General features: G+C 27.5%; 2 protein-coding genes and 1 long non-coding RNA gene across 4 annotated transcripts; 2 read left to right on the forward strand and 1 right to left on the reverse strand.

The window, feature by feature from the left end:
• Nucleotides 1-1,357: 1,357 nt before the first annotated feature.
• Nucleotides 1,358-7,296, forward strand: LOC126900750 (armadillo segment polarity protein). Of its 2 annotated transcripts, XM_050676671.1 has the most exons (14): nt 1,358-1,641; nt 1,949-1,977; nt 2,044-2,247; nt 2,316-2,503; nt 2,617-2,766; nt 2,840-2,994; nt 3,440-3,741; nt 3,798-3,943; nt 4,015-4,224; nt 4,280-4,534; nt 4,602-4,935; nt 5,254-5,405; nt 5,868-5,955; nt 6,523-7,296. In XM_050676671.1, the coding sequence occupies exons 2-14, from the start codon at nt 1,959-1,961 to the stop codon at nt 6,702-6,704; spliced, it is 2,385 nt and encodes a 794-aa protein (XP_050532628.1). In that variant the 5' UTR covers nt 1,358-1,641; nt 1,949-1,958; the 3' UTR covers nt 6,705-7,296. The 2 variants fall into 2 exon arrangements, with proteins under 2 accessions (XP_050532628.1, XP_050532629.1); XM_050676672.1 differs by lacking the exon at nt 5,868-5,955 and having other exon boundaries at nt 6,523-6,689.
• A 437-nt stretch (nt 7,297-7,733) lies between these two features.
• On the reverse strand, nt 7,734-9,596 carry LOC126901649 (uncharacterized). The gene is made up of 3 exons (XR_007703078.1): nt 9,455-9,596; nt 9,207-9,360; nt 7,734-7,936 (listed from the first exon to the last, which is right to left on the reverse strand). It is a non-coding gene; the product is annotated as an uncharacterized LOC126901649 (long non-coding RNA).
• Nucleotides 9,597-9,685: 89 nt separating this feature from the next.
• LOC126901195 (atrial natriuretic peptide-converting enzyme) lies at nt 9,686-18,650 on the forward strand. Its single transcript, XM_050677525.1, has 10 exons — nt 9,686-9,988; nt 13,744-13,903; nt 14,750-14,966; nt 15,320-15,688; nt 15,747-16,195; nt 16,309-16,519; nt 16,586-16,743; nt 16,916-17,090; nt 17,612-17,853; nt 18,211-18,650. The coding sequence occupies exons 1-10, from the start codon at nt 9,959-9,961 to the stop codon at nt 18,507-18,509; spliced, it is 2,310 nt and encodes a 769-aa protein (XP_050533482.1). The 5' UTR covers nt 9,686-9,958; the 3' UTR covers nt 18,510-18,650.
• Nucleotides 18,651-22,112: the final 3,462 nt, after the last annotated feature.

The raw sequence follows: 22,112 nt of genomic DNA on the forward strand, positions 1-22,112 counted from the left end.
TACTAAATAATATTGTCCTCTTAAATTTGCCACTATCTGGGGTTTAGCAAAAATATTTATTTTTAAAATTAGTTCCTCCAAAACTAAAAAAAGACTATATATTTTATATAAACATTTTAGAGTGAGGGAAGTTAGGCATAAACAACAAATTTGTTGGATTTGCGCCAATGTAAATATCATAAATGCTAATACTTTTATTATACTAATATGTGTGTAATTTTTTAAGTAAAATGTGTAATTTTACTATGTAGAATACATAGTTGATATAACACAACATTTTTGTAATTTTGAAGATAAAAAGGAATTATTTTACACCTTTTATAGTTGTCCACTTATGTGCGGTATGATTTTATGTATTGACAACTTTTAATATTTTGTTTCTGGGGCTAATTTATAATTTTGGATAATAAACCTTATGAGAAGCTTCATTCTTTTGTCTCTTCTTCCCTCAAAAAAATGAATTCATTTGTAAGGGCTGCAAATATTGCTTAAGTCCCCATGTAAGCTACGCTAATGATTATAGCAAATAAAATCGTTAATTTGAGTACACTGGGAGATTTCCATGTTAAATAATCGATCAAACACAATCGTTAGCTTGGTTATATAGCTATTTATAAACTGTCATCATAAATACAGGAACTATACATTATATCATTATAGAGCTATATAGTGTTCAGTAAGTAAGGAAACGGATTTCAATTGTTCTCATTGTTTGTAACAATTTACCAGTTTTCTTATTTACTGAACAATATACATTAATGTGGTAAATTGGTGGGCAGAGCCCCTCACGGCTTTGTGAAATTGACACAATTTAAGAAACGCTACATTTTTGCGCAACTGTTAATAACTATTTATGTTATTAATTATGAATTATGACTAGTCCGTTGTTTGGAAAAAAAAACCTTACACATTACTGAGTGACAGAATTTTAGTTAAAAACAAGTCCCCTAAAATATTATTCAATATCATAAAAAACTAATAGACTAATTAGTGCAAATAATTAGTTAAGTTATTTTTGTTAAGATTCGATAGGTATAAGTCGACGATAGTGGTCCCCTATTTCTTTTGTTAACACTTTATTCTTTGTGTTCTTAAAAAAATTAAATTATTAATAAATAGTATGTTGTTATATGAAAAAAATTTGTATAGTAGAGGGAAATTATAATAAAGACCCTCGACATTTTAATCTAGTATACTATTTTTACCTAAAAAATTTACATTTTTAACTTTTTACGATATTCAAAAAATAGTTTTTGAATTATAAATACAAATAACTAGAATCATTAAAATAAAAATAACTTTTTGAAAATGGTAACACTGTTTGTGACAACAACTATCGATCGTAATCATGTACATTCACCTCATCGCTTCTGCACAAAAAACACATTAACGTATTAGATATTTCCCTTTTTCTATATGACTCTTTTATATATGACATATTTGATACTTTCTTAATCCCCACTATTTCAGTCATACATCATATTAGTGTTTACTTGAAAAACTTTTGTGATAGTATACTATGCGTAACATTTTAAGTTAAAAGGGTGTATCATTGACGATTTTCTTTGTTAGAAGTTATTTCTTCATCAATTCCTATGCATTTGTAATTTTTTAAATTCAATTTTGATATATTTGAAACAGGTATTTAAAATTTTTAAAACTACATAACTTTTATAAAAATTGAAGTCATTCATTTTGAATTTATTTTATATTGACTGATAAAAATTGTTTATTTATTGATTAATATTTTTAAAGATAAGTTTTTATGTTTTGAAAGTAAACTAAATTTGTGAAAAATTGCAAAATAATTTAAAGTGAAAATTCTTAATATATGTATTAATATTCTATGAGTCATTTAAATGTTCAGTGGTTTAAACTATTTTAATGACTCATACATATCAATAAACTAATATTGTAATTTGTTTTTTGTTTAATTTTTTTTATAAAGGAATTGTAGCATGTATCAATCAAGAGTTTGTAAGTATCACACTAATTAACTCAAATTAAATCCATCTTAAAAATTTAATTATAATTATTGTTTAGTACCCAGCAACACGGGGTATTCAAAAGATTCTAATATGATATGGCAACAAGGAAGCCAATACTTACCAGAGTCTGGTATTCATTCAGGAGGAACTACCCAAGCCCATTCTATTAATGACAAAGAAGATGACTTGGAAAGAGATCAATTAATCTATGAACTAAATCAAGGTTTTTCTCATGGTTTTACCCAAGATCAAGTTGACGGTTTGTATAAATAATTGAAGTGTATTATGATTATTTATATAAATTTATAATAATTGTAAATTATCCAGAAATGAACCAACAACTTAGTCAGTCTAGAACACAACGAGTTAGAGCTGCTATGTTCCCAGAAACATTAGAAGAAGGAATCGAAATACCCTCAACTCAATTTAATCAAGGCCAACTAACAGCTGTCCAACGCTTGGCTGAACCTAGCCAAATGCTTAAGCATGCAGTAGTAAATTTAATCAATTATCAAGTAAGAATATATAGATTGAGTTAAGTTAGTGTATAATTGATGTTTAATTCAACTCAAAAAATATATTATCATTATAAAACTTTTATTTTAATCATCCTAAATTATAATTTTAGGATGATGCTGACTTAGCTACAAGAGCTATTCCTGAATTAATAAAATTGCTAAATGATGAAGATCAAGTTGTTGTATCACAAGCTGCCATGATGGTCCATCAACTATCCAAGAAAGAAGCTTCAAGACATGCTATTATGAATAGCCCACAGGTATAATATAACTTTTTAAAAAAATGATTAGTTGTTTATCTTATTAATATAATTAATTTTTGCCATTACCTAGATGGTAGCTGCTTTAGTTAAAGCATTGACAAATAGTAATGACCTGGAAATGACAAAAGGAGCTGTTGGTACTTTACATAATTTATCTCATCATCGTCAAGGATTATTAGCAATTTTTAAAAGTGGAGGAATACCAGCTTTAGTAAAATTATTAAGGTATATAAAAATTTTAAAGTTAAATTTAAAAATTCCTAAACTTACTAAAGTAAGTTGACACGGTATTATTATTTACCAAAAGTGATTTATTGAAACATTTTTTTATTTTACACCTAAAAAAATTGGTTCATTTTCATAAAAATGTAATAATATATTTATTATAATTAAAAAAAAACTATGGTGAAATGTCATTCAGGATTAAACACACTCGACGTGTTTGAATGCAAAAAAAAATGAAATGTTTTGACTTTTGGTCAAAACACTGAAAACACGTTGAGCAACCAGAAAAAATTTCTTATAAATATCAAATTTTCACAAATATCTATTATAATGTATATAATGTGTAAAGGGTTTCTCATTAAAATTTTGATGATCGACGTTTTTTTATCTACCCCAATGATGAGTTAATATGTTGTTAAAATAATATTATTATTAATTTTTTTAGTTCTCCTGTTGAATCTATTTTATATTATGCAATAACAACATTGCATAATCTTTTACTTCATCAAGAAGGTTCCAAAATGGCTGTACGTCTAGCTGGTGGATTACAAAAAATGGTAGCACTTCTCCAAAGAAATAATGTTAAATTTTTAACCATTATTACTGATTGCTTACAAATATTAGCTTATGGCAATCAAGAAAGTAAATTAATTATTCTAGCTTCTCAAGGACCTATTGAGCTTGTTAGAATTATGCGTTCTTATGATTATGAAAAGCTGTTATGGACAACATCAAGAGTTTTAAAAGGTATTTAACAATATTTTCTTTTTATCTGAAGAAATCAACAAACATTTATTTTTCAGTCTTATCTGTGTGCTCAAGTAATAAACCTGCAATAGTGGAAGCTGGTGGTATGCAAGCTTTAGCAATGCACTTACAACATGGTAGTCAAAGATTAGTTCAAAATGCTTTGTGGACATTACGTAATTTATCTGATGCAGGAACTAAAGTAAAACAAATAAATTTTTATATGAAATAATTAATGTAATTTTTTAATAAAATATTTATTTTATTATATAGGTTGATGGACTGGAACAATTATTGCAATCATTAGTAATAGCTTTGAATCATTCCGATGTTAACGTGGTTACTTGTGCTGCAGGAATATTATCAAATTTGACCTGCAACAACCAACGCAATAAAGTTACAGTTGTACAAGTTGGAGGTGTAGAAGCTTTAGTTCAAACAATTATGAATGCTGGTGATCGTGAAGAAATAACTGAACCAGCTGTTAGTAAATTGCTTGTATAATTAATATTATTATTGAATTGTTATTTATTTTTAGGTTTGTGCTCTACGACATTTAACCTCTAGACATGTTGAATCTGACAGTGCTCAAAATGCAATTCGGCATATTGGAGGAATTCAAGTCATAGTGAAATTGCTTCAACCCCCATCTCGTTGGCCACTAGTTAAAGCTGCTATTGGACTTATTAGAAATGTAGCTCAGTGTCAAGGTAATCATGTACCACTTAGAGAGCATGGAGCTATTCATCACTTAATACGTTTATTAATGAGAGCATTTCAAGATATCCAAAGAGTAAGTTTGTTAAATATAAAAACTATGGATACACATATAATGAATATTTTTTTTAATATTCCATTAGACATCTACAAATAGTAGTGTAGCAGGTTCAAATAGATCACAATCTGGTGGTGTGTATGCAGATGGTGTACGCATGGAAGAAATAGTTGAAGGTACCACTGGTGCATTACATATTTTAGCAAGAGAGTCACATAATCGAGTTCTCATGCGCTCCCAACAAGGATTAATTGCAGTCCTTGTACAATTACTATTTAATGATATTGAAAATGTTCAAAGAGTTGCAGCAGGAGCATTATGTGAATTAGCTATTGATAAAGATGGTGCTGACATGATAGAAGCAGAAGGTGCAACTGCACCATTAACCGAACTTTTACACTCTCGAAATGAAGGAGTTGGTTAGTAAAATAAATGCACATATATTTACTGAATAAAACCTATTTCTCAAATTATTCAATTTTTTAAAAGAAGATCTAGCTTTTACAATTACAAATTTAATTGATTATTTCAGAAATACATTAAATATAAATTAATTAGGTTGGTTATATATATATTATTTGTTAAAAATGAACATATTTTTGACTATAGAAATAGTTTATTCAACTACTGTCCACAAAAGATGTGTTTAGTGAAAAAAAAAAATGAAATTTGTAATTATTTTATGGTAGCTGTGTCAAAAATTTCAATATGAATAAATAACATTTATTTTTCATTAGCTACTTATGCAGCAGCAGTACTCTTTAGAATGTCTGAAGATAAACCCAATGACTATAAAAAAAGGTTATCTGCTGAATTAAGTAATTCACTGTGCCGAGAAGATCAAAATACTTGGCCACCTGGTGATCTTGGCATGGGACCTGATCTTCAGGTAATTAAACTTATGTTCATAAATAATAAATAATTTTCTTAGTATAATAAAAATTATGATAGTTTAAATGCATCGTTGATATGGTATGTTTTACTGATTTAATTAATTTATAGCCTTAAATGCATGATATTTCGCTTATAACTATTAAAATAGTGTTCATTTAAATTTATTATGTGTTTTTTATATTACATAATATATGTGATATCAAATATATTTTTTAAAATACATTGTTTGTTCATTATGATTTATATTTTAAGCCATTGCCTGTGATAGAGAGAACAAGAAAACCTATATAGCTCAGTGCAATAAAATCAAAATTCTAGAATTTTCATTTTATAGATATGTAAATTAACATTAATATTCCAGGCTAAGCTATGTAGGTCACCTTTAGTTTTGTAATTTAATTGGTTAAGAAGTCAAATATATTGTGTAGTAGTTAGATAGTTTTGTGTGTTTAAATAGGATGCATATGACTTGTATGGTCATGGACTAGGTAGTATCCATAATGGAGTTGGGTCTTTGAGACAAAGCAATTATCACCAACAATCAGGTAAAAAATACCTTGTCTTTTTTTTAGTTTTTTTTTTTTAACTAATTATATATTAGTATCTTTTTTTTTGTGCATGTGCATACTTATCACTAAAAAAAGTAAGTATTTCTGATAATATTCCAAACATTTTTTTGAATTTGTACTACAATATAATGCACCATTTTTACTCATACAAAGTGTAAAATCATTATTTATATAAAGTTTTAATTAATTAATATTTATGGATAATGAACCATAAATACATTTTGCTGTAATGAAAAACCAAAATTAGATTATTTGTTAATAATTACCATTATAATTCAACTGTATGTATTTCTGTTCACTGAAATATTTTTTAGGAAAATATTAATTGTAAATACTTCCAAGTAAAAAATTGAAATTAAAATAAATAAATGTAGCTTGGACAAATATTTTAAAACAGCTTCTACAATTCCTAGACATTTAATGTTGATGCCTCTAATATTTAGTTAAAAAATTTTTTTTAACTAATCAAATAATTTTATTTCTATAACTCATTTATAATAAAACAATACTAGATAAATTTTAATAAGAATTTATTTTATTTAGGGTATGACACGTTACCAATAGATTCAATGCAAGGATTAGAAATAAGTTCTCAACCAGAATCAAACTGCAGTCCAATGGATACAGGAAATCACCATACTATTGATTTTGGACACTTAGGTGATCTACCTGAACCTCCACATGATAATAATCAAGTAGCAGCATGGTATGATACAGACCTATAAAATACTATTTATATTGCATCTTAATTTAATTAAAAAAATATTAAGTATTTAATGTGTATCAAATAAGAAACTATGTAACATTATATAACTAATTTTACTATTAAACTAAGGAGTAGATTTGTAGAAATTAAATATAATTATTTATTTATATAAATACATTTTGTATTATCATCGGTTTTATACTTGAGTAAATAAAAATGTGTTTTAATATATTAATACAAAATGTAAAAAGTGATAACTAATTATTGATAAACTCTTTATAGTTCCAATACAAATTTAAAAAACTTGTAGAACACTGATAGTTGAATTATCAATTTTTTTTTATGATATCTGTAATAATAACATTATACTTATCTATGTTTTTGTATACAATTTTTTTTTGTGTTCATAGATTTAAATATTTAATTTATTTCAATTTATTTATTTTTCCAAAAAAATTGTTAACATTCTCTTTTAAGCATTTTTTGTAATTTTAATTTTCTTTATTGAAATATTATTGTTTTTTCAATGTATTTAAAACTTTAGTGAGTTGATAAAATTATGATATACACAAAATGATTAAAAAAATATATATTACCGTATTAGTTTTTTACACATTAATATACCTTATTAAAATTATTTTATATTTCTATTTTTAGTATTTTATTTGTTTTTTCTAATATATATATAATGATCAGTTTATTATCACCCATTATTTTAAATTAATTTTTGTAAAAAAATTATTTAAAAATATAAAAGGATACCATTATTAAAAATCAACCTGTAATTAATATCTTAATATAAAATATGTTGATAATTTGAAATTTTTTTGAATCATAAATAATAAGAATAATCATAATAACTTTTTTTAAATAGAAATAAATATTATTTACTTAAATGTTAATATGTTTGTATATATATATAGGGTGATCAGTTTATTATAAAATACTCGATTACTCACAAAATAAATATATAATTGAAAAAAATTTTTTTTACTTACATATATTTCTTGCTATTAATTACTTTTTAGAATCAGAATTTATTGGGATGTCAACTTTATAATTTCAAATAGTAACATATCTAATTAACTAGTTTATTTAAGTGATAACAATCTAATTAAGAAAATAACTGGAGGATATCATATTTTAGATCAGTACTTTGGTAGTTATATAATAGTGGATAAGTGGATGTTGTTATTTTTATCATTAGTCATTTTCTGGTTATACTCTTCTTCCAGCCAAGATATGAAGTTTCTATTTAAAAAAGGAGATGATGATTATTTAATTATTGCATAAAATATAGTTAATAATTAGTAAGGTTCATCAACAATATATTTTTGAAAACTTATTGTTTTAACAATATTAGATAAGAATATGAATAAAATAATAATTTTAATCGATATCCTATAAAACAATGATACAGAGAATATTTTTTTATTTTATAACCAAATATCAAATTGAACAATTGAAATATATTTTTAAATGTCTAGTTAAAAATGTATTAAATTAATTATTAGGAAAGAAAAATGTTTTATTTAATTTAAAAATTAGAATATCTTGACAATATGTTAGAAAAAATATACATCACATAGGTAATATAGCTATTCTCTGATTTTTAAAGGGAGGGACCGAATATTATTATAATAATTTATTTACTTAATATTCATCTAAAAAACAATATTTAGGAAATAATTCTTAGAATTTTTTTTTAAATTATCAATACCCCACAGTGTGAGGCGTAAAAGCACATTTTTAGTTTTATTTTTAAATGCTATCGTAGTTTTATATTTTACAAAACAAAATATTTAGTGATAATTTAATGTTTTACTAATCTACAAATAATATTCTAATATTATTATTTTATAACAATAAAACAATATTTTTATTGTTGTCGTAAAAGATCAATTATAATTTAATGCATACTAATATGAAAATATAAATGTTTAAAAAAACTAAGGGCTCATTGTATAGCTCGATTAATTATAACATACCCTAACAAGCCTAAAAAAAATTAATGTAGAGTAGAATAACCAGATAATTAAAGTCAGGAGGTAACTAGCTGGTTTAGAATTTTAAACATAAACTTGAGAAAAATCCTTATATTAAACCTTAGAATTTTACCTACATAATACGGATCTAAAAAGAAATACCCTTAAAACCTTTCGTCAATTTAAACAAGGCCGCATCTAGTGAGTACTCGGTGACACTGAAAATAAAGCAATAAAAGTTATAAAGTTGAAAACTTCATTTTTTCTTCATTCAAGTGAAAAAAATAGCCTTACATAAAAATAGTGAAAAATTATTTTAATGAGTACTATAATAATGATGTTAGGGCAAAATTGAGTACCTAAGAGACACAACTCCATAATGCGGCTCTACATTTAGATTTTGGATACTTTATGGGGATATAACAGGTGATAGTTCAACAGAAATTTTATAATTGGGTTATTTTATCATTTTTAATAATGAGGAACAATTTCTTTAAAAGGCATCTTAATTATAAATTAATCAAACAAAAGTGAACCTTTAATTTTTTAAGAGAAGGCCCTATAACTCCTTTCATATCTATATCTGGGTTATAGCATGTTTCTTGTACAATTTTGCAATCAAATAAATATAATTTTTCTTTGGGCATTTATATGTTCATGTAAGTATATAAATACGTGTATATTCAATCACTTGTCATCACATAAAAAAACAAAACAATCTTTAATGTAATATATTATACTTTTTTAATTAAACAATAATTAAAACCTAATAATAACTTTTTACCTTCCATTGAAAAAATCTGGATTATGACATTATAATGAAAATTAACGATTAAAGTATAAATAATCGTTAGTTGTTTCATCAACGAATAATTAAATTTTATTTTACACAAATTGATTTTTAAAAACGAACATCCTTATGATTCAGACGCGGATTAGAAAAAGAACGGGAACAGAGGAAATTTTGGAGAAAGTGATCTCTGTGACCACTATAACAGACGGACTGCCGAACCTAAGTTGTTGTCAGTTCAGTACATGTGCAAACTGTTCATGCATCTGGAAGTTGTTTCTAACTGTTGTTGCAATCCTTAGTATTAACTTCATTTGTGCGGTATCTTTTCAAAATGCGATACATTGATAAAAAAATGTCGGCGAATAATTCTTCACATTTGTTAGAAATTTGATTTTATATAATGAATATTTATCTGTTATATAAGTGAAAAATCGAATAAAAATAAAGTTATGCATTTAATTTAGTTAATTAATTGATTAGTTCGAAAAAACGGATATGACAGGAAAGAATCATTGGGATACAAAGGTATAAAAGTCAAATAGAAAATAAAACATTTTATACATAATTGAAAATTATTGTTTGTACAAGAAAACTACAAAATACATAAAAAATACCTATTAGATTTAGAATTTAACACTTAAGATTTTCTATAAATTACTAATAATTATTTTGGATAACAGTTATACTTTATTCAAACATTTTTATTTAGTTCGTTTGAAAGTACTATTTGAAAAGAGAGATTTATTTTATATTGAGAGACATTGAAATGGAAATCTCCAAACCTGCCAAATGCTACAAAATTTCGAGGATTTCTATTTTTTATTTTGTAATTGGGTAACTTAAAGGAATATTAGCATTATTTGAAAATTATTAGGATTACAGAGAAGGAAGATTTTAAGTATAGCTTTTAGTAATGCAATTGATCAGGAGATCATTTAATATTTTTTTAGAGTGGTTATATTTTTAATTTGGCCATTACATCCTCAACATTTTTATTATTGATTGTAAAATTAATGAACACCTTTAAAAAAATTATATACATATATATATATATATATATATATATATATAGAATGTTTCATGATGTTGTGACAAATCCGCATACATTTCTTATGGTAAATTGTATGTAAGTGTAGGGATAGACTTCTCAAAGATCTATCTTAATACTTCCTAAATTTCTCCTGTTGAAAAGAAGCAATGCATAATCATTTTTTTAGTAAGTTTGAATTAAATGCAATTTGAAAAATGACCTAAAGTTTAGGATAAAGATCGTTAGAATAATAGAAATTCATGTATTTCTTTAAATAATATACACATTTTTTAGGGGATATACTCTCCCAAGATTTAAGTAAAAGATATATTTTATTGAGTGGAGTTCAATCGTCAAATTCAATTTAGTTTGAACTTTTAGCCTAAAAACAAAATTGTTGTATATTGTATTCGATTACCAAAAGTAATAATATTAACTTTAATAAACTATTAAAAACAGACTGAGAAAGTACACCTGTTTATAATATATTTATATAATATTTCTGTTCTTTTCTTTCTAATACATTCACATGTTTATGTTTTTATTTGCCAGACTTTAATGGTTGTGTATTTATAGGCTCAAATATTACGTGTTGGTTTTACAGTCGTAAAAATTCGATTATTTATGTATTTAAATTTTCATGCCACTTTGTCATTTTTTATACATTTTTAATTTATGGAAAACAACAATAAAAAAATATAAAAAATCGTGACCATATTGAAATCTAAGTTGACGGCTTACATTGTTGGTTCTGTGCATACGAGCCGATGTAGAAAATTTCACTCGATTCTGCGTTATTTATTTTTTATTAACGACCCAACGTGAAAGCGGCCGAGTCGCTTTTAAGACACGGAATTATTGTAGCAACTATAGAAAATATTATGCCTTAAAGTCCATTAAATATGAAATATACTTTTCAAGTGACAACTGCTCAAAATTACACTAATCTTGTAAAAAAAATCTAATAAACCTAAAAACCAGAGAAATGGACAAAACGAGATTAAACCGGATCGTGATGTTTTCGTACGTGTGTTCAGTAAGTCATTGCGGTCACACGGAACAATTCAATATAATTGATCTCTACGAGAAGGTACAGCGTGAATAAAGCGACTGATCACAGAAGCCGGCAATTGCTGTCGTCGTATTTTTTATGGATTCTATATTATAGCTGTATATTTGCTATCTTGATTTTTCAAAGGCTCGCGTTTAAGCAATGCGATATATTCCGTTACACCGAACCATAAAATGACTAAATATGAAAAACAGTATAATGGAATTAGTTTAGAATTATTTGACAGTGGCAACGAGACTGGACTCAATAAGTAGCTAAGTCGAGCACGACGATTTGTAGGGAAAACAATATTGTACACGGTGCAAATACGATACCAGACTAGTGTATATAATACAATGTATGTTTTCTGTGTCCAAGATCAGAAGTGAGTTTTTCTAACTGGGTCAACATTACCGATCACGGTTTTACGAGTGGACGCGCCAACAACGGAACGAATAGGTTTAATGTGTAAGTAGGTACCCAAGTCATAACCTACTCTTCCGTATGATTTTGTTCAGTTTCCTTCTGTTGTTCTAAACATGTAACGGTACAAATTTTACTTGAAAACAAATACTTTTATCATTATTTTTTTTAGAGAAAAAGTTCACAAGGTAAAATAAAATCATTCTGAATTGTGAGTGTTAATCTGCATGAAGGTGATGAAAGAAGAGTGGCTTACTGTACGAAAAAACGATAGAACGTGAACGAGTGTTGTACATAGTACATTTACTTCTCTTTATCCTCTGATCATGTTTCATATATACCAAATAATAGTAAATGTATCAAAGATAATATTATAGGCCATTTTTATTGGTGTTCGTGTTTTATTTTAACGTAAAATGTAATAGATTAATTTTTTTTTTCTACGACATTTATTTGAGCGTAAAAGTACACACCACATTTTTTTTGTTGTAAAAGTAACATCTTTAACCTTAATCATGAGAATTTTACAACGAATGTAATTAGTTATCCAATTTAATAGTTTGACAATTATTTATGCTATTTTTACATGAACTTGTACAGCTTACCATAACTAAACATATTAATATTTTTACTAAAGTAACATTATGCCAGACGACAAATTTTTAATTGCTATCAAATAATAAAATTATAATTAATTGTTTTGTAATTATATACTAACAAAACTAAAAAACATTTTCCGTGGTTTCTTCCTAATGAAAATAAAATTAGATTTTCAGAAAAAATTAAATATCCCCGACAGTTAACCATTAATAAATATGTTACAGCTAATTAAAGATTTCCTTTATTTAAATTAGGTGAGAAATCGTGTTAAAGCTATGAACGCAATTATTTGTATACTTTCGCTATAAATATATGAGAACTGTTAATTGTTTTTAAAGTTTTACTTTTTATTCTTTCATTGTACTTTTATTTTGTTGTATAACTATAAATGAATTTTAACTTATTTTTACTCATAGTCATTACTATCACAGTTACTATTACCGAGGTAATTTAACTTAAATCATTTTCCCTGAGAAGTACAATTCTTGTATTATCTACTTAATTAGTAAAATAAAAAAATCAGGGTTAATGCTATTTTAGAAGTTACTAATGATAATATCTCCAATGATCCACTTAATTAGTTATAATTTATGAACATATTCAACACACATTCTACTTTTTACGTTTGGTATTAATTTCTAAACACTTATCTGCAATTATCCTCCGTAAACTACTAAGATATACTACTGATGTTTTATGTGTATTAAATATAACATAAGCAATAAAATAAAATGTATAAATAAACAAACAGCAATATTTATTTTATTTTATGAAAATAAATGACAATTTATATTGAAGTGATGGCAAACATTTTCTAGCTTTTTGATCTTATCGAAATGTATGTTTGCTGTAATATACATTTTTAAAAAAAATTTTACCCGTTTTTGTTAATCAGCCAAAATTTTATTTATCCTAAATAATTATAAATGGTATACGGTTAATGCTTGTCGGGTGCCCCTTCGAGTAAACTCTATACAAATTTATCAAATGTTTTCCCATAAACATATTACTGATCGTTAGTAATTATAAAAAACTCTATTTATATTTGTTTTAGACGTATTCTCTTAAAAACTTTTCTTAAACCTGAAAGTATTAAGTTTTTTAAGTTTGTGTCTGAATTTAGTACACACATATGTATATCTAATCATGTATTGAAATATATTTTATTATTTGCAGGTGTCTGTAGTTAGTGGAGCGACCGGTTCATATGCTTCCACAACTGACAGCAAACTAAAATTTACTAGAAAATTTAGTCAAAGATATCGATGGAAGTGTTGTGTTATAGAAACAATTTTATTATTTTTATTAGTTTCATCTTTATCTTTATATGCTGGATGTAAGTAAACGTATTTTTTCTTATTGTATTCTTTAATGTACCTTTAGCAATTATGTTATAACTGTTATCCAAGAACAAAATCTAGAGTTATAACATAATACTTAAAATAAGAAAAATAAATATTCTATTTTTTAACAACCCTAGTATAAAAGGAACTGGTTTAGACTCGTTTTCTTTTTATCTAAGTGATAGGTCATAACTAGTAAAAATTAATAATACTTTTAGTAATAGTTTATTTAATACACTGGTGTACTATGCTAGGTCTTATTTAATTTATTATTTATGTTAATGATCATTAATTTTCATATAACTAGTGCTACAAGCAGTATCAATTTTCCATTGAGATAATTCATAATTTAAAATGTTTTTTTACTTGTGTGTTATAAAATAATTTTAATTAGATATTTAGGGGTATTATACAGGACGAAAAGTGTAAATTGTCTTATCACAATCTGTATATTACGTCCGTTCATAAAAATGTTTTATATTTTTAAAACGTCGAGGTTTATACTAAATGTACCAGTTTCAGAGATGGTTCTTTTTTCGCTTGCTTAATCCATAATAAGTAATGGTATAGTGGTGATTTGGAGTGGAACGTATAATATATATTTGACCAATTATAACATTTTAAGCACATTGATTAAAATTTTACTTAATATTTAACTTTTATACTGTTTTTAATGTTTCTACTTTAAATTTAATTTATATTAGTTATTTTGAATATGTTAAATTTGAAATTGATATAAGTTTATTTACGCTACCACGTAAATATGAACAAGTTTTAAAATTTAAGTAACTTAAATACATTAAAACTATTAATTGGTAAATTTACTTTAAATTTTATAGATGACTATTTACAAAGAACATATAATGGAAATGAAAAAATATTCAAAGGTGATTTGAAAGCTGACGAAAAAGGAGTTGATTTAATAGATTTTGATAATCCTGCTAGTCAAGAGTATCAACGATTTTCATTGAATTATACACATATAATTAAGCATATAATAAAAAAAAGTCCCATTCAAAATAAATTAATCGATGCTGAAGTCATAGCTTTAGAGCTGTATGTTTTTATAATTTTATTTTAATTATTACTACTAACAAAAAAAAATGATCACCCCTAGTGTGTACATAGAAATTATCCGAAGGATTCTGAAATTTTTAATAAGAAAGGACTGTTCATTATGAACTACTTTTAGTTTTGTTAAATATTTCTCTTCGAAATTCGTTTGTTTTTTAGTAAATGTTGATTAAAACCGTTGACTTGAAGGTGTTATATTTATTAGATTTTATATTGTCTTTTCTTTATGGTTAATAGTACTAGACTCGCTATTTTTGACCAAGTATATTATGTACTTTTGTATATTTTAAATGTACAGAATAAAAGTAATTTGACATTTTTTTTATTAAATTTAGCGACGAAGAGACTAATTTAAAAGTCTATTTCTGGTTGAGGTTTGAACCTGTAAGATGGACGGCAGATGTAACTGCCGACGACATATTGTCGGCTTTCCGCCGATTATATCCTACGACAAATATTATACCTGGAAGTTTACATATAAAGCATGTAACCAATAGCGCCCTTTTTTCTACAAAATCATCAACTATTGCACCTGATTATGTATCATCAACTGAATTTTACCCTACAACACCAATTCCTAGAAAATGTACTCCTATCAAATTGAATTTGTGTAATTCAATTTTGGAGTATAATATGACTAGTTATCCCAATCACTTTGGACACAAAAACTTAGATGACGTTCAAAATGATTTAATTGCATTTAGGTAAGCATATTATGGTATTATTTTAATAAACATTAAAAAATGCCTATGTAATTTTCAGAGATTTGGTGGATGCGGAATGTTATCAAAGAACTTTGGATTTGGTGTGCCAACTCCTTCAACCAGCATGTCAGTCAAACGAAAATTCTATGCAGGACGAAATGTTATTGCCATGTAGACATAGTTGTCGATTATTTATGTCTGGCTGTGGATATAGAGTACCACTAAAATTACTTGAAGGCTTTGATTGTTCCAAATTTCCCGAGTACAGTAGTATCGGTTCTACTTGTGCTTCAAAACCAGGCTGTGATTATAAACTACGTAATACAGGATTATCTAATCGTCTCTGTGACGGAGTTCATGATTGTCCTGACATGTCCGATGAAAAAACTTGTGGCTATTGTCCTACTAGTTATATTCATTGCATTACTACCCGGACTTGTATTCCATTATCAGCTAAATGCGATGGTGTAGTGGACTGTCCAGGTGAAATGGACGAGCGAAATTGCTGTAAGCAATATTTCAACGAGTATACTTTTTAATTAATATAATATATATATTTATATAATATAATTGAAATAATTATTTTGAGCTAATTAAATTTATAAAAACTATTTTCATAGTAATTATATCACCAAATGCACGAGCTATTGAACAAGCTTTACCCTTAGCTACAGTCGATGCCTATTATCCAGAAGGTTTTGTTTTTTTTATCGAAAAGGGCATGACTGGAAAATTATGTGCTTCCAATTTCCAAACAGATATTCCCAATGAAAGAATAGATATGGCACTGCAGACAATAGCTACGTCTCTTTGTCGCACACTCTATTTTCAGTATGTGTCTTTAAGTTACAAAGGATGATTATTAAGTTAAATAAATCTATTATTATTATATTTTAGAAATCTTTCGAAAATTCAAATTGTTGATGATAACGATCTATTTTCATCCAGTTCTTCACGATATGTTAACGTAGCTGACCCATTTGCCAGTGAAATTACTTTTAATCTGGGCTCTTGTCCTAATAAAAAAGTAATGCACGTGTCGTGCAGTGATCCCGGTAAATACATTATTACATCATACTATCATTTTAATAATTTTTAGTTAATTAATATGATTCTGTAGATTCAACTTTTTGTATAACCTTTAAAATATTTCATTAGTGTATTGGTACATTAATGATCATCTAGATTTAAATGGTTATACTAAGAAATTTATTTGTTTAAATATAGTATGTGGTATTCAAACAAGTAGAAAAAATAAGTTTGGCGTTGACGGATTGAATAAAATAGCTACTCATGGAGATTGGCCTTGGCATGCTACTCTTTATAAAAGTGGATCTCATGTCTGCGATGCTAGTCTCATATCACCCGAATGGCTACTAACAAGTGCTTCATGTTTTCAAGGGTAAAATATCAATAAATTTAGTAACTTATAAATCATAATAGAAAGATAGATTGGATAATTATGAGAATGAGCAGCGGCTCGTATCCCCTAGTTTTCCTTAAATACTTTCCTATCTAATGTTTTCATCTAATGTTATAAATATCATTATATTTAGGTAATATAATAAAATTTTTATATTATTCTTAAAGTATGATAACAAAAGGCAATTTTTTTTGAATAATTATAAAAAAAAATGTATGTACAAGGTTTGGATTAACCGAAAATTTTAGAAGCTTCCACAAATTAATTTTGAGTACTATTATTCAAAAAATTCTGAAAATACCAATTAAGATAAAAATTAAAAAAATTAATTTATTTTATTTTATTAGTAATATATTTTTAAGATATTCAATGTCATAATGTTACTCCTTAAAAGTTCGTATTATTTGTTCTTTCTTTCATAAATATTAATACATTTATTTATATAATAGTAAAATTATTACAATAACTATAATATAATTGAATACGTGGTATGATTTTAGCCAAAGCAAAGCTGAATGGGTTGCTCGTTTAGGAATTATTAGATTGAATTCCATTTCACCATGGCAACAAGAAAGACATATCGTTGGAATGGTAAAATCACCTGTCGAAGGAAGTACTTTAGTTATGATTAAACTGAATTCTCCAATTATACTTTCTGATCATATTAGGCCAGTATGTATAAACGAAGACCAAATTGATGGACACTTCTTGCATTGTCAGACATTGGGATGGTCAAAAAACCGTAAGTTATGACTATAAAACCATAGGCGCATAGTGAGTCAAAAACGTGGAGGTGCTAAAATTTAAATGTTGCACACCACCAATATAACTAGTATTTTAATTATATAATACCATAAAATATTAGACAAATTAAATAAGAAAAAGATACGTTTTTTGGAACATTATAAAATAATTATAAATGACAATTAGACTTTTTTAATACTTTGGTAAATCATAGGAATTATGTATAATAGTAAATTAAATATCATAAATCTCTTTAAATTGTTGTCTTGCTCAAAATTTCTAAGGGTGCTAAGTACATATGCGCCTATGTATAAAGCACATTTTTGAACATGAATCCATCATAATGTTTATTTAGGAGATACTCTTCAACGAATAGAGGTTATTGAGAGCTCTATGGATAGTTGTGCAAATATTAGTATTACGAGTGTAAATGGGCTATGTTACGATTCAATTTATGACCACAATGACTGTATGGTAGAAGAATTTGCTGGAAGTCCAATGATGTGTCTTACATCAAGTAAAAAAAATTGGGTTTTAATTGGTGTCACAAATTGGCGAATTGCTTGTTCTGCTGATGGAATGATGCGTCCCAGACTTTATGATAAAGTCAAATCAAATCTCAAGTGGATTTCTTCCGTTTTAAAAGATGGCTAAATAATCATTTATTATTATATTATCATATAATTTTCCATGTACAATTGTTATTGTAATTTGTACTTAATTTATTTATATTATTAGAATTATCTATTTATAACTCTTATTTATAAAAATTGAAAATCCATTTAAAATGTGTTTTGTTTAATTGCGTATTATGTAGTAATAAAAATAAGGGTATATATGTGTTGGGTATTTTGACCAAGCTTGGATATTTGGGGAATTGGTCAATTCGTTAATAACGAGGTTTTTATCGGGATTGTAGAGTCTGAGAGTTTAAAACAATAAAGACAAGTAGATTAAAATGAAACGATTAAAGTTCCTCTTATAGAGATATTACACGCTGAGATATTCTTGTAGTGATCAGGGCCTTGTCTCCTATCTGACACCTTGTTGAAGTATATGATCAAGCACTAACTAGTTTTTAATAATTAAATTAAATGATTTTCAAATCAATCTATTGCTTTACCGTTCTGTATTCAGATTATTAATTCTAAATAATTGGGCTAATGTGAATTACTTACTTTGTTTTTTAATTTAAAATTATTCAGTAACGTTCAAAAATGACCAACGTCCTTTTTAATGATTGCCTTTCAGAATTTCGAATTTTTGGCAAGGTAAGTAAATAAGTTTCAAACGAAGAAATATCAACAAGCGCTCCACTAATAAGTACTGACGACAACATGGGGTTTAAGAAAAATAAACCGGACAAAGAAATGCTGAGTTCTATATTGAATTCAGAGTTTTAAAAGTAGAAGAGACGCTCTTTCTGAAATTCAGTGCCTTTTATTTTTAATCGCCTCCATCTTGGGATGCTGTCAAATTAGAGTTACAAACCTCTAAGGTAGCCCAAAACAGTACTCCACTCACCAAACCAATAATAATAATAATTGATGAACTATATAAATTGTATTAAAATTAATGACTATGATACCAGTAATACTCATTGCATACTAATAATTATTATACAATATTTAGAATATTACGTTTGATCATCGTAGTTTATGGAAAATTTTTGAATTTTTGAAAATTAACCGTATTCAAAAATATGCTATTTTTGTGTGTAAAATTCTCGATTTTATATTAGTAATATTAATTAATATAAGTTTTTGAGTGGACTACTAAACCTTAGTTAACTACTTAGCCATTCGTACATAAGATATAGTGCTACGAAAATATTTTAACTTATAATAAAAACTTTAAATAAACATATGATTAAAGGGCGCATGATTTTCAGAACATTTTCAAATGTTAATTTGAAAAAGTTCTACTTGTTATATGTATGTTTAATGTTATGATCGACTCCTGAATAAAGGGAAATAATTCGATTAAAAAAAATACATAAAAATATAAAATTGGTAATCAATATTACCAAATGTTCGCCACTGGTATTCTGCTAAAGCGGTTGGTCCGTATGACTAATAGTAACAATACCAAGGGATTTCAATGATAGATTTCTAACCATAAAAAAAGAAGGAATAAGATTCATATAATTAGTATGTTTTTAAAGAATACAATTTTTACATGTATAAATTGATATTTAAATTTAATCGAACGTCCGCAAAATACAAATGTAATGACATTGAACAATAAAATAATTTTAGATACAATTAGACGATATACTCCAACCAAGTCAATCCACGGATTCGACGATTACATGGGGTACAGCTGCCAGCTTGATTAACGAAGTAATCACAGATTAAGTTTTGCGTTCTTAGTTCTAGTAAAGATGTTGTATGAGATAACTGTTTTAAGCAATTGACAGTTGAAAAATTCGCAACGAAATGGCGGCGGGCCGGGGAACAACATAAAAAATAAACCATCGTTCTATCGCTGGCCACGAGTCAACAAAAATTCCTCGGAACGACTCATCGATCGTACACAAAACGTGTGTACTAAAAAACATTACAGCTCACTGGCCAACGAGTTAGGAAACTCAACGGTACGACTTAAGTACACATCCACGTACGTACTAACTTAGGTGCCGGTAGTGCCGTGGACACGACGTTTATGACTGTCGTAGGCCAAGCAACGAGAGAGGGTGATTATAAGCTACATGGAGCTTGACCAGGCTACACGCTTAACTTTTGAACATCCTCCCCCTCGGAAGACGATCACGTCTTACGATTTAAGCCGAGACAGTTGATCCATTGAATGGTATAGAGCATTACAAAACTTGATGGCATGAGTGGACAAATCCTAACAAATAAGAACAACAATATAAAATATAAAAAATTAGTACAACAAAACAATCATTAATAATAATAAATTTATAAAACTGTAACAATGGTATAAAGATAAAAATAAATAAATACATGACAATAAATAACCACCAAATAAACGTTGGTCATATTAGACAAATAACATAAGTACAGAAAAACGTTAACAAATCCATATTTTAAGATAGAACATAATTTTTTTTTTCAAGTGTAGGAAACCACCGATTGCATACTTTATTGTAATAAAAATGAACTATAAAATATATATTGTCTCTCCCCCGTGATTTTCCCACTTTTTTTTCCAAACGAACATGATGCAATGTATAAACATAACGTAAAAATATGCTAAAATAAATAAATACACTTACTGATAATTAATACAATATATACATATATAGAACGATAATTACAAAGTGGGTAACTTGACTATTTTAACGACAGGCCGCATTAACATTCCATTTACGTACGACACGAACTACCCCATCCGCTCCTGGAGGACTTTTCGACTTTAGCTGTGCGCCATTTATCCAAAATAACGCTATGCAACGGTTCGTCCCACGGTAAGTTCATTTGCCATACCCGTCGCATCAAATGTTTGGCATAAAATATAACCAGACAGACCAGAGCGAGTGGATCAAAGATACGCGCCATCAGCGACAGCATACCTCGCTTAGTAGTAATAGTTGGTACTGCCTGTACGTGATAATAAAATGTATCTCTGCGGTGGTCCCCTTGGAGCCCGAGTACCTTCGTGCCTATGGCGTCGTTGTCATCAAACGGTAGCAAACCTATGACACGATCATCCGGCAAAACGTTATTTAAAACGGCTTCTGTCCAATTTCTTTCCTAAGTACGTAAAACGTCGTACAGCGGCCGCACGTGAACCGTAAAACGTATTGTCCACAATCGGCCGACTAAAAAACAACGGTACTACAAAACGACCGTCTTCATCACGAGACTTTTATACATAGTTTCACAGAGACCTGCGTGAGTAAAATCAACAGGCGCGACCTCAGGTTCTTCTATTTGCCAGAACTTACTTATTACATTTTTCACCGACGACACAAGAGAAATAGGGCACGGCAATTGAGTACGCTAGTCGGTCTGGGGCACTGGACCGGTAAGTATCCATCCAAACACTGAGCCAAAAGCCACTGGAAGCGACTCTCCGACGGAGACGCGATTGTTAGCGGATACCAACGACAATGGTTGTCTCCAATTTTCAGACTGTGTCTGCAACGTTTTTTGAAGTTTCGTAGTTGTCTTGGAGTAGACTACTGTGTCACGCACTCGAGCACGTTTAGACGTTGTTTTGCAAAATTCAATAACTCCGGTACAGTCGGAAAGCGATTGCGACAGCTGAACTTCGAATGATTTAACAGTA

Source organism: Daktulosphaira vitifoliae, unplaced genomic scaffold (genome assembly GCF_025091365.1).
Source record: "Daktulosphaira vitifoliae isolate Bord-2020 unplaced genomic scaffold, ASM2509136v1 Scaffold_3, whole genome shotgun sequence".
NCBI classification, from domain to species: Eukaryota; Metazoa; Arthropoda; class Insecta; order Hemiptera; family Phylloxeridae; genus Daktulosphaira; species Daktulosphaira vitifoliae.